This window comes from Oncorhynchus kisutch, linkage group LG28 (genome assembly GCF_002021735.2).
Source record: "Oncorhynchus kisutch isolate 150728-3 linkage group LG28, Okis_V2, whole genome shotgun sequence".
Taxonomy (NCBI): Eukaryota; Metazoa; Chordata; class Actinopteri; order Salmoniformes; family Salmonidae; genus Oncorhynchus; species Oncorhynchus kisutch.
The window spans coordinates 29,726,560-29,739,133 of NC_034201.2; the positions used below are offsets into that span (position 1 = coordinate 29,726,560).

General features: G+C 42.6%; 1 protein-coding gene across 2 annotated transcripts in view; it reads left to right on the forward strand.

The window, feature by feature from the left end:
- Positions 1-12,574, forward strand: part of LOC109873208 (fasciculation and elongation protein zeta-1-like) — a 29,922-nt gene that overhangs the window by 1,887 nt on the left and 15,461 nt on the right. The window contains exons 2-6 of one of the 2 annotated variants that reach the window (XM_020464811.2): positions 2,937-3,287; positions 5,443-5,542; positions 6,487-6,573; positions 7,241-7,409; positions 10,386-10,711. In XM_020464811.2, coding sequence (XP_020320400.1) covers positions 2,980-3,287; positions 5,443-5,542; positions 6,487-6,573; positions 7,241-7,409; positions 10,386-10,711 — 990 coding nt within the window. In that variant the 5' untranslated portion in view covers positions 2,937-2,979. The remainder of the gene's footprint in view (positions 1-2,936; positions 3,288-5,442; positions 5,543-6,486; positions 6,574-7,240; positions 7,410-10,385; positions 10,712-12,574) is intronic. The other variant, XM_020464812.2, reaches the window with a different exon arrangement.

Sequence of the window (12,574 nt, forward strand, 5' to 3'; positions counted from 1 at the left end):
AAGCTGAACATGTCCCAGTTCTTCCAGCCTGCATACGTACCAGACGTCATCCACTGAGCATGTTTGGAATGATCTAGGTCGAAGTGTATGAAAAGGCCAAACTTATCCTACATCAGCATTCCAACTTCGAGATGCTATATGAATACATATAGTGGGGCAAAAAAGTATTTAGTCAGCCACCAATTGTGCAAGTTCTCCCACTTAAAAAGATGAGAGAGGCCTGTAATTTTCATCATAGGTACACTTCAACTATGACAGACAAAATGAGAACAAAAAATCCAGAAAATCACATTGTAGGATTTTTTATGAATTTATTTGCGAATTATGGTGGACAATAAGTATTTGGTCAATAACAAAAGTTTATCTCAATACTTTGTTATATACCCTTTGTTGGCAATGACAGAGGTCAAACGTTTTCTGTAAGTCTTCACAAGGTTTTCACACACTGTTGCTGGTATTTTGGCCCATTCCTCCATGCAGATCTCCTCTAGAGCAGTGATGTTTTGGGGCTGTTGCTGGGCAACACAGACTTTCAACTCCCTCCAAAGATTTTCTATGGGGTTGAGATCTGGAGACTGGCTAGGCCACTCCAGGACCTTGAAATGCTTCTTACGAAGCCACTCCTTCGTTGCCCGGGCGGTGTGTTTGGGATCATTGTCATGCTGAAAGACCCAACCACGTTTCATCTTCAATGCCCTTGCCGATGGAACGAGGTTTTCACTCAAAATCTCACGATACATGGCCACATTCATTCTTTCCTTTACACGGATCAGTCGCCCTGGTCCCTTTGCAGAAAAACAGCCCCAAAGCATGATGTTTCCACCCCCATGCTTCACAGTAGGTATGGTGTTCTTTGGATGCAACTCAGCATTCTTTGTCCTCCAAACACGACGAGTTGAGTTTTTACCAAAAAGTTATATTTTGGTTTCATCTGACCATATGACATTCTCCCAATCTTCTCCTGGATCATCCAAATGCTCTCTAGCAAACTTCAGACGGGCATGGACATGTACTGGCTTAAGCAGGGGGACACGTCTGGCACTGCAGGATTTGAGTCCCTGGCGGCGTAGTGTGTTACTGATGGTAGGCTTTGTTACTTTGGTCCCAGCTCTCTGCAGGTCATTCACTAGGTCCCCCCGTGTGGTTTTGGGATTTTTGCTAACCGTTCTTGTGATCATTTTGACCCCACGGGGTGAGATCTTGCGTGGAGCCCCAGATTGAGGGAGATTATCAGTGGTCTTGTATGTCTTCCATTTCCTAATAATTGCTCCCACAGTTGATTTCTTCAAACCAAGCTGCTTACCTATTGCAGATTCAGTCTTCCCAGCCTGGTGCAGGTCTACAATTTTGTTTCTGGTGTCCTTTGACAGCTCTTTGGTCTTGGCCATAGTGGAGTTTGGAGTGTGACTGTTTGAGGTTGTGGACACGTGTCTTTTATACTGATAACAAGTTCAAACAGGTGCCATGAATACAGGGAACGAGTGGAGGACAGAGGAGCATCTTAAAGAAGAAGTTACAGGTCTGTGAGAGCCAGAAATCTTGTTTGTTTGAAGGTGACCAAATACTTATTTTCCAACATAATTTGCAAATAAATTCATTAAAAATCCTACAATGTGATTTTCTGGATTTTCTTCCCTCATTTTGTCTGTCATAGTTGAAGTGTACCTATGATGAAAATTACAGGCCTCTCTCATCTTTTTAAGTGGGAGAACTTGCACAATTGGTGGCTGACTAAATACTTTTTTGCCCCACTGTACTCAGAGGCTTCTCTGCAGAAAATAAGGGTGGGTATGATGGGAGACAGAGAGACAAAGAGAGAGAGGAGGGGCTAAAGATGAATGTCTGTCTTTCGATGAAGTGGCACTTTGCTAAATAATGCGATGAGAGAAAGGAAGAGGCGTACGCAATCTTGTTTTAAATGGATTCCTTTCCACGACACTCCCTGGCTATATGCAAAGATCCAGGAAAAACGTTAGTACTCTCACTCCTGTAATTGCACTGCATCAGAACTTGGACTGACACACAACTTTCATCCAACAGTCTTTCACAAGAATCAACTGTTGTTAATTTCGTACAGATCACTCCATACTTACCAGGATAGTAATAACAAGGATTACATACAGAGTCATTCATTATTGAGGATGTCTGATAATTATAGCTATATGACCTCATATACTGTAGATTTAAGTGTTTAGGATTTGCACTTAAGTTGGTTAGTGTCCATCTTGAACAATGTTTCCCAAATGTCATGGTGCTTAGTACAATCTTGCTGTGAAACAGAATTTACCACAGCGATAAATCTATAATTAGCACATTGTCTAAATTTAGGGCTAGCTATGCCCTTTCTTTTGTTGAGTATCGCTCTTAAGACAACATAACTGGTGGGGACTGTAGTGCCTTTATAATGACTGTCAGTCCCTGAATCCCTTTCCTCATCAATGAAATCCCACCAGTATTGCTTAATTAACCATTTTGGTTCCCTGGGGGACTGGGTCTTTCCTGGTCCAGCTGAGTCCCTTCCTCTTTGTCTGGGAGGGACTTTGCCATTCCAGACGTGCTACAAAATTTATGTGTATTTTATTGGTAAATATCCTATTGAAATTACTCTAGATAACTGATGTGTGAATTTATCATGTAATCAGGTATTTTTACTCCAGCCCAGCACTAACGCACCTGATTCAACTAACCACCAAGCCTTTGTTTGTTGAATCAGATGTGCTACTGCTGATGCAGCAGATGGCCGAATTATCACTACTGTCTTCCTGAGACCTGAAGTACTGGTGCCGGTGCTGGGACCCAGAAATTCTTTGTCTTTTCTGGGTCAGTGGTATTGACAGTGTTTCTGGAGTATGATCTAATGACTCAAATTGAAAAAAGCAACCCCCTATAAAGTCCATGTTGTTTTCAAATTTTGGTCTCTTCCTTCCCTATGCTAGGGCTTCTTTCTCTGTCATTGACTTGTGATTGGGGACACCCACCATGGAGGCCCCGCTTGTGTGCCTGGATGAGGAGTTTGAGGACCTCAGGCCCTGCCGGGTAGAGGACATGCCCCTCAGCCGACCCCCTTACAGCACCGTCTCCCTGACCCCCATCACCCGTGAGGACTTCTCTGAACTGGAGAACTTCTCTGAGATGATGAGTTTCAAGTCCATGGAGGACCTGGTCAACGAGTTTGACGAGAAGCTGAATGTCTGTTTCCATAACTACAACACCAAGACTGAGGGCCTGGCCCCCGTGCGCAATCAGTCTCACACCGAGGAGGACGAGGAGCGGCTGCAGGATGAAGAGTAAGTGTCGGCCACCACCTTTGTGGTTTTTAAGCTTAAGTCTGACCTCAGCATAAAGGGTCTGTGCTTTTGTGATAAGAGTTTAAGATACAAATGGTGTATCACGGGGGAAGTGATTTTTCACTTCATCTGCTTACCTTTTGAGTTGTACAATGCACCCCAGTAATCTTTTTGATAATATGGCACATTCTTTGCAGCAATCTTTTGAACAAAGCATTGGTCAATGCTTACTTGTTTAGGGAGTCCATCATGTCTGATGATATCTTCCTCTTCTGTCTTCATACTGCATACTTTGTGACTGTACAATCCTATTCATAAGGCACACTATTTACTGCAAACAGAGCATGTAAAGTCTGGGTATGGTGTGAAAGGAGCAGCTATGAACACTACACCTATTCATTCATTACAGTTTAGATAGCTGTGATGACTTGTGGTATTCTATCAGCTAAACAGAGCATTGGCTGATATACCACTACTGTTATAAAAATACCACTGGATAGCTCATGACCCAGCACTCAGATCCTGATACTCAGCCCACCTCACAGCGACCAAATCACCCACCAGCAGAAAAACACAAACCACCCGTGTGACCCTGCCCACTCCAGCAGTCCACAGCCGGTATAGGCCTTGAATTATTAAATGTATTTTTGAACGCTCTTTTGGTCTGTCGCTGCCTCTCCCAGCAGGCAGCTAGCACTCCCATTCGCCAACAGCCTCTGAAGCAGAAACACAGACAATCTCGCATTGGGTGGAAATAAACCCTCTTGCTAAAAATAGCTTGGTTGTAGGTGCCCTTGGGTATGCCTATTGAACCATATTCAGAGTACATAGGACCGAAGGACAAAGTATTGATGATATACAATGATATACAAATTTGTATGTTGGGGATGCTGTTGTTAGCATGTAGGGGTGCATTAATGACCTTGTTTTGCATTTGATGATCTACTGTATTCTACATTACACTGCAGAGTTAGAAACTGCATCATATGATGTTTCTGATTTGAATGTTTTGAAATTGGTTCCCCTATCCTTATCCTTGAATTGATGCAATGAATATATACACACATTTATCCAAGCATTATTTTATCTAGCCAAATGTGATAGTTTATAGATTATTTATGTTATGCAACACAGTTGATGGAATGACCGGTTCAATCTAAAGGCCAGATTAGCTAAAGGTTTGCAAACATATGGGACAGTGCTGTACCAGCTAGTTCCTGTTTGGCAGATGGAGAGATGGCTGGTGTGTGGGTGTTTGTGTGTGTGTGGGACAACACAACAGGCATGACCTCTAAGGTCATGGGTCCTTACGAATGGCTGCTTGTTTCCTGCATGGTGAATGGCTGGGCAGTGCCACTAAGAGGATGGTAGGGTGTGGATGCCATGCCAAGCTGGGTGAAAAACACGGAAAGGGAGAGTTCTACTCTGGTCATTTTCACAAGGCTAAAGCCTTGATTGGACCGAGGATCTTATAGTTCGAAGAGGACTTGCACAATGCTGTAAGGGGCTGTTTTTATCTATACTTATTCAAATTGGACACCTGTAAAAAATGTGTAAACTGTGAGTTTAGATTTTATTGTTAGTTGACTGTGTGCATTGCAGCCTGGACTGCAATGGGGAGGATTTTGATGTGCATTTCGATTTGATTAATTATGTTGACAAGTTCAGGGACATCATTTTTGAGAGACCGCCCAAAACAGAGTGAAATAAAAGAGCAACAAAAGAGAATGAAGCACAATAATGTGATGTGAACATCTCTTCCTCTGCATTCACTGTCTGCAAATGTTCAACGGAACACTGATAGAAGAAAATGGCTGCAGATATATAATTGACAATTTCTATCAAATGTGATTTGGGTATAGGAGGGTCATCTAGGTCCTCTTCGGTGTAATCCATCCTCCTCCTCAATTTGTTTTAATCACAAACCACCACTGAATTTGGGATTATTATTGAATTACCATTCTATGCCCCCCCAAAAATGGCCTGTTTCCTGATAGTTATAGCCTTGAGGACTGATAGTGTTTTGTGCTGTGTTGTGTGTGGGATGTCCTGACTGTTTCAGCATTGGTTTTTTGTGTGTGCATTTTTACAGTGTATTTTTGTTGTGTTGCAGTGTTGGTGACTGAATGTGTGTTTGTTTATGTCCATGTTTCAGTGTGTGGGATGCGCTGATGGATAACTACGTCCCTTCCTCTGTCTCCAGCTGGGACAACCCCAACTCAGAGGGATTCAACGGCAACCTCTCCGATCAGGAGGTAACCCCCTCCAATATACTCCAAAATACTTTAAGGTCATCGGAAGAATCACGTTTCTCCATTTTCCAACCCCCTCTCTTCTCAACTGGAAAGACAACAGTCTGAGACAACATCTTGGAAGTACATTTTTTCATTAGATCTTTAGACTTTTATTTGAATGGATATGTTTGGCTGACTGCAGTGTGTTCTTTAGTGAGGCAATGTGGGAGAACATGCTGTAAGAGATCAACGTTTTAGCAAATGTGCAAGCTAGAGTGTGTTGTGCTTGTGGTGCTAACGTCACCTGACCTGACACCAAAAATCAAGGCTGAGCTGCCTTGATTGCATGCTACTTAGTATCTGTCAATCAACCCCCCTCCTCCTACACTTTCTCTCCCTCTCCTCCTCTAGTCTGCTCTCACATGCAACTGCAGGCACTGGGTCAGGGCCAATACGCAGACAGACAGTCCCCAGCAGGAAGCTACTGTATAAGCGACTCTCCAAACAGTGGAAAGCATTCCATCAGCATTTACCTTTCCATGCCCCCGGTTTAGTTTATTACTGATTGAGGCAAATGGCATAAAAACAATGCGCATCAAAAGCAATCAAGTAGAAAACAGACAGTCAATGGACACTAGATATATTTGGGGCAATTTGAGTCTGACTAAGCACAACCCAAACACTTTCAAATTGGCTTCTAAACTCGAGGGTAGTAAATTGTATTTTGAGATGAAGAGCAGAGAGCAGAGTGGGGTCATATTTGGGCCATGTTCACAAGCTCCCTAAATGCCAATGCTAATAATCTAAAGATAAATCCAATATAGGTGAATGGCTTTTCTGTACTCTTATTTATAAACCTTGTTTCCATGGTTTCTGTTTCCAATACTAAGAAGTTAAGCTACTTTAGCACTAATGTGGCTGAATGGGTTTCCATGGTTTCATTCGTTCTCTCTTGTATTCTACAGATTCATGAAAAAGAGGAGGAGGAGATGAACGAGAAGAACGACAATGCCAACTGCATGAGCGAGGAGCCTCTCCTCACTGCTGATCAGGTGACTACAGACACATATACTTCCTGTTATCTAAAGGACTTGGTAGGACTTCCAGTTAAGTACTGAATATTACTGGGTTTAGTTAAAGTAACTGTCCAGTGTTTCCAGATTTCTATGAAATATGACCTATAATTATTTACAACACAAGTTAAAAAGTTTTCCTTAAAAGAAAATGGTAATAAGTATGTTAAAAAGCAGCTTTTCTGTGCTGGAATGGTGTGGGAGTATACCGGTCATTCAAAATATTAATGCAAGTAGACCGCTTATTGACAATCATCCTCTATGAGGAAGTAGCAAACATGTTTTAAATGGTCTGTTTGAGATATAAGTTAGAGGTGGGTTTTTCTCCCATTTATGCTTTGGTCACAAATACGAATAAAAGATGAGTCAACAACATTATTTTGGTATGAGTTAACAGAATATGAACTTTTAAATGTGAGATTCTCTCTGGACAGTTACTTTAATCTAATTTAGACTCATTTAAAACATACAAAAGTAGAATACATTAACTCTCCCATATACTATAATAATAGCGGTTAGAAAGGCCAAGTCAATTTAGGCCAAGGCTAAATGTATAGCAAGACTATTTATTTCAAGTAGCTCCCTTCTACATTATAGCATAGGCTACTGTACATTCATCTACCTTACCTCCATCTCTCTCTCCAAGGTCATTGAGGAGATAGTTGAGATGATGGAGAACTCACCGGACCCTGGTGAGACAGAGGAGGATGACGAGGAAGAGAGTGGACACTCCTCACCCAAGACCAACCCATCCCTTCTGGAAGAGATCAGACAGCTGTCACAGGCCGCCAATAACAACATGCCTTCTTATGAAGGTAAGTGTACAAAAACTAAGGTTGACTGAAGGGTTAAACACCAAGTCACATTTACCAAGTAGTTAAATGAACATTTTAGCAATTCAAGATCCAATTGAGATTTTCATTGGAGTTGTGGACAGACACTATTTCCAAAATCTATTTCCTGTTTATACAACAGTGTGTAAAAAGAAAGTGACCTTTGACCGATCTTGTAGTGGTTAAAGATGTGCTCTATGAGCTGTGACTGTATCACTAAGTAACCTTGTCTGAGACAAAATATGTAAAGTTGTTTGAGTTAAGGGCTAGGGTTTAGCTCAGTAGGCTAACGCCCTGCTTATAGGACTTTGATTGGGCGAGGGTTCCTAGTTCAGACAATGTGGTTGTCTTATCAGTTTACCTGAGTAAACATCTGGAACTTTCATCAGTCTTCAGCCTCTATGGTGAATATAGGATGAATAACTGGACAAACCTGCAGCAGGCATTTTCCGTATGAGTCGATCATTTCAGAGGGCCATGTCACACACTCAATATGGTTCCCTGTGGAAAGACATTGTGTGACCATGTGGCTCTCCTGCATGAGACACATTTTTATTTGTCCTGCTTGGTGTGTGTTTGTGTGTGTTTACTTCCAAAAATAGTAGTAATATTGGACAGTATCACCCACAGTCACAGAAACAGTCAAAGGCCAGTTCCTCTTCTCAGAATTTAATGTCAAGACTAATGAAAAACGTCATAGGTGACATACGGGTGATATCATCCCATTTTCCTCCCATTTATGTAATCAATTCATATACTGTATGCAGTAGCGGTGCGTGGGTAACATCACTGGGGAAGCCAGGCCCACCCCCCCAATAAAGACATTACAATCTATGTGTTGTGATAATTGCATTGTTTGCTCTATAACCTGTTAATTCATATGCCTTGCGACCGTGATATATAGGCCTTATGGCCGAGAAATAAGAAGACACAGTGGCCAGAATAAATACAACCACACCTTTATTTTATCACAAAACCAGATAGCAATCTCTGTCCAGTGAAGTGGTTCCAATCCTGGTTCCAATCCAGGCTGTATCACAACCGGCCATGATTGGGAGTCCCATAGGGCGGCGCACCATAGGCCCAGCGTCGTCTGGGTTTGGCCGGTGTAGGCCGTCATTGTAAATAAGAATTTGTTCTTAACTGACTTGCCTACTTAAATAAAGGTTAAATTAAAAATAAAACAAAAGGCCACAAAGAATATTGCATGTACAGTAACAGACAGTTACATGACCTACAAGCAAGTTAATGTTTCCGACATTTTCAGACCACTAAACAAGTATTGATTTAGAACCTCAGAGTTACTGCAAGTCGCAAAGAAAAAAGCAGCTGCCTCCACTATTCCAGCACCATTTTAACTTCAACATTTCAACATCATCAAATCACATCTACTTAGTCTAATAGAGTAACAACTAAAAGATACCCAAAAATGTTTTGTTCAATCCACGTAAGCTAAATGTGATGTGGCTGTCCATGGTTCTGATTTATGTGTGTGCGTGCGTGTTCGTGAATGTAGAAAAACATTTTGACTCATAGAGAAATTCCAATGTCATCCTCCTCTCTTTCATGTTGAGGAAACAGTCAATCACAGTCTGTCATACATATACACACTTTTATTGTTTATTGTCCTAGGCTACCTGGCTAAAATGCTAGCTCGCTACCCTAACTTCCATTCATGGGAAACGTTAGCTAGTTAACATTAGCCTTCTACATCTAGCTACATATTGAACTTCCATCCTCCCAGGTCAGGGGCACAACAATGTATGAATTAATGGTTGGATCAAAATCACTGTTAAAGTCATTGGCCAGTACGGAGAATGAAGTAAAACCACAAGTCCAAATCTCTATTTCCATCCATGGCTAATTTAGGAAAAGGCCGATTTTACTAGCTGTCTAGCTAGCCACCGGAGGACAACAACACAACGAGGTGCAACAGTTCAAGTATGCTCTCAATGGGATTTGATAGGAGTGACGCCAAATCCAAGCTGGCTTCCCTTGACACTTTTTCTGGTGCGCCAGGACCATTCACAGTTGAGCTCGCTCAGTTTAGCTCAATGCTGATTGGTACATTTTTTATACTTTTTTGTCAAGGGAGGCTAGATACTCACTGGCTTCCCTTGCATTCAATGCTACGGGCGGCAACAATGTCATACTCGTTTGAACCAGACAGCATCAGTTTGATGGCCTACATGTAGAGACAGAGGGGCGCAGTTTCGCTCGCTTGGATGCTTTCTCTACATTCAGCCTCTTGTGAATTGAAGTACAATTATGAAACACAGAGAGACAAAATAAATATTTTTATTATTATTATACATTTTTATTATTGGTCCAAAAATTTGTGAAGCCTGGCTTCCCATGGCATCCATGAATAAACATCAATTCAATTCCTGCCCTTGAGGCCTGAAGTGGTACTGGGCTCATATTCATAAAGTGTCTCAAAGTATGTGTCTCAAAGTATGCTGATCTAGAATCAGTATTGCCTTTTATATCACAATGAATATGATTATATTGACAGGGGGAACCAGATCCTAAATTAACACTCTGAGATGTTTTATGAATACAGGCCCAGGTTTCCTTTTTCCCAAGCAGTTTATGTCATTGTGCTTTGTCCCTCAAGGAAAGCAATTTGATATCCCTTCTACAGTATATAACATTATGCATATTGAATCTCTGTTCACCTCTATGTACAGTTAGCCTGGGCCTAGATCTATTCGTAACAATGACCGTAAGAGTTGGCTATACAGCAATTGGAATCAACAGGCGAATGTAGCATAGCTCCATACCTGATTACAACCATTTTCTCCTCCCTTCTCCCTCCAGACCTATGTCAGTTTGCCTGGGTTCAGATCTGTCTGTTTGTGACAATGACCATAGGATTTGGCTATTCAGCTCATGCAGAGCGGGGCTCCAGGCTAATGTAGCTCTATACCTGACCTCCATGCCTCTCTCTCCCTCCAGGCTTGAGTGTGATGCCCAGCTCGGCCCTGGTGGAGCTGCTGTGCCGGGTGGAGGCGGCCATCAGAGAGTACTCCGAGGAGCTGGTCACCCAGCTGGCGCGTCGTGATGAGCTGGAGTTTGAGAAAGAGGTGAAGAACACGTTCATCACGGCCCTCATGGAGGTGCAAAACCGCCAGAAGGAACAGCGGGACACGGGCAAGCGCAGGCGCCGGGTCGACAAGGGCCTCAGTCTGCAGGGTAACGCGATAACCACGACTGTGATTGGTGGAACACCTACTATGATCAACGCCTGCACAGACTCCAAGCCCGCCTCCATGCCTACGAAGGTTAGCACTGAGGGATTGACACATACCAATGTTGTATGATGATGATGGTGTTTGTATCAAAATCAAATCATATCAAATTTTAGTCACATGCCCCTAACCAACAATGCAGTTAAAAAAAATACAAATAAGAAAAATAAATAAAAAGAATAAGTAATTAAAGAGCAGCAATAAAATAACAATAGCAATACTATATACAGGGGGTATCGGTACAGAGCCAATGTGTGGGTTAGTGGTTAGTGCCCAGGATTAAGATTGAATCTTACTACACTGGCTCTGATGCTCGTCGGATGTGGCAGAGCTTCAAAACTATTACGGACTACAAAGGGAAACCCAGACGCAAGCTGCCGAGTGACGCAAGCTGCCGAGTGAAATGAGCCTACCAGACAAGCTAAATGTCTTTAATGCTCGCTTCGAGGCAAGCAACACTGAAGCATGCACGAGAGCACCAGCTGTTCTGGATGACTGTGTGATAACGCTCTCGGTAGCCAATGTGAGAAAGACCTTTAAACATTAACAAAGCCCCGGTGCCAGATGGATTACCAGGACATGTACTCAAAGCGTGCACGGACCAACTGGCAAGTGTCTTCACTGACATTTTCAACCTCCCTGACTGAGTCTAATACCTACATCTTTCAAGCAGACCACCATAGTCCCTGTGCACTATGAAGCGAAGGTAACCTGCCTAAATGATTACCGCACTGTAGCACTCACAACTGTAGCCATGAAGTGCTTAGAAAGGCTGGTCATGGCTCACATCAACAGCATGCTCCCGGATACGCTACACCCACTCCAATTCACATACCGACCCAACAGATCCACAGATGACGCACTGCACACTGCCCTTTCCCACCTGGACAAAAGGAACACCTATGTGAAAATGCTATTCATTGACTACAGCTCAGCGTTCAACACCAAAGTGCCCACGAAGCTCATCACTAAGCTTAGGATCCTGGGACTAAACACCTCCCTCTGCAACTGGATCCTGGACTTCCTGACGGGCCGCCCCCTGGTTGGTAAGGGTATGTAGCAACATGTCTGCCACGCTGATCCTCAACACTGGGGCCCCTCAGGGGTGTGTACTTAGTCCCCTCCTGTACTCCCTGTTCACCCACGGCTGCATGGTCAGACACGTCTCCAACACCATCATTAACTTCTTTGAGATAGGAGGCGCTCTTTTAATTTTTGGATAAAAAACATTCCCGTTTTAAACAAGATATTTTGTCACGAAAAGATGCTCGACTATGCATGTAATTGATAGCTTTGGAAAGAAAAAACTCTGACGTTTCCAAAACTGCAAAGATATTATCTGTGAGTGCCCCAGAACTAATGCTACAGGCGAAACCAAGATGAAATTTCATACAGGAAATGGTCCAGATTTGGAATGCCCTGTGTTCCAATGTCTCCTTATATGGCTGTGAATGCGCCAGGAATGAGCCTGCACTTTCTGTCGTTTCCCCAAGGTGTCTGCAGCATTGTGACGTATTTGTAGTCATATCATTAGAAGATTGACCATAAGAGACTACATTTACCAGGTGTCCGCCCGGTGTCCTCCGTCGAAATTATTGCGTAATCTCTAGGTCCATGCGCGTTCCATTTTCTTCAGAGGAGAAACCAAACTGCCACGAATGATTTATCATCGATAGATATGTGAAAAACACCTTGAGGATTGATTCTAAACAACGTTTGCCATGTTTCTGTCGATATTATGGAGTTAATTTGGATTTAGTTAATTTTAGTTTTTTTTTTACCCAAACGTGATGAACAAAACGGAGCGATTTGTCCTACACAACTAATATTTTTGGAAAAACTGAACATTTGCTGTCTAACTGAGAGTCTCCTCATTGAAAACATCTGAAGTTCTTC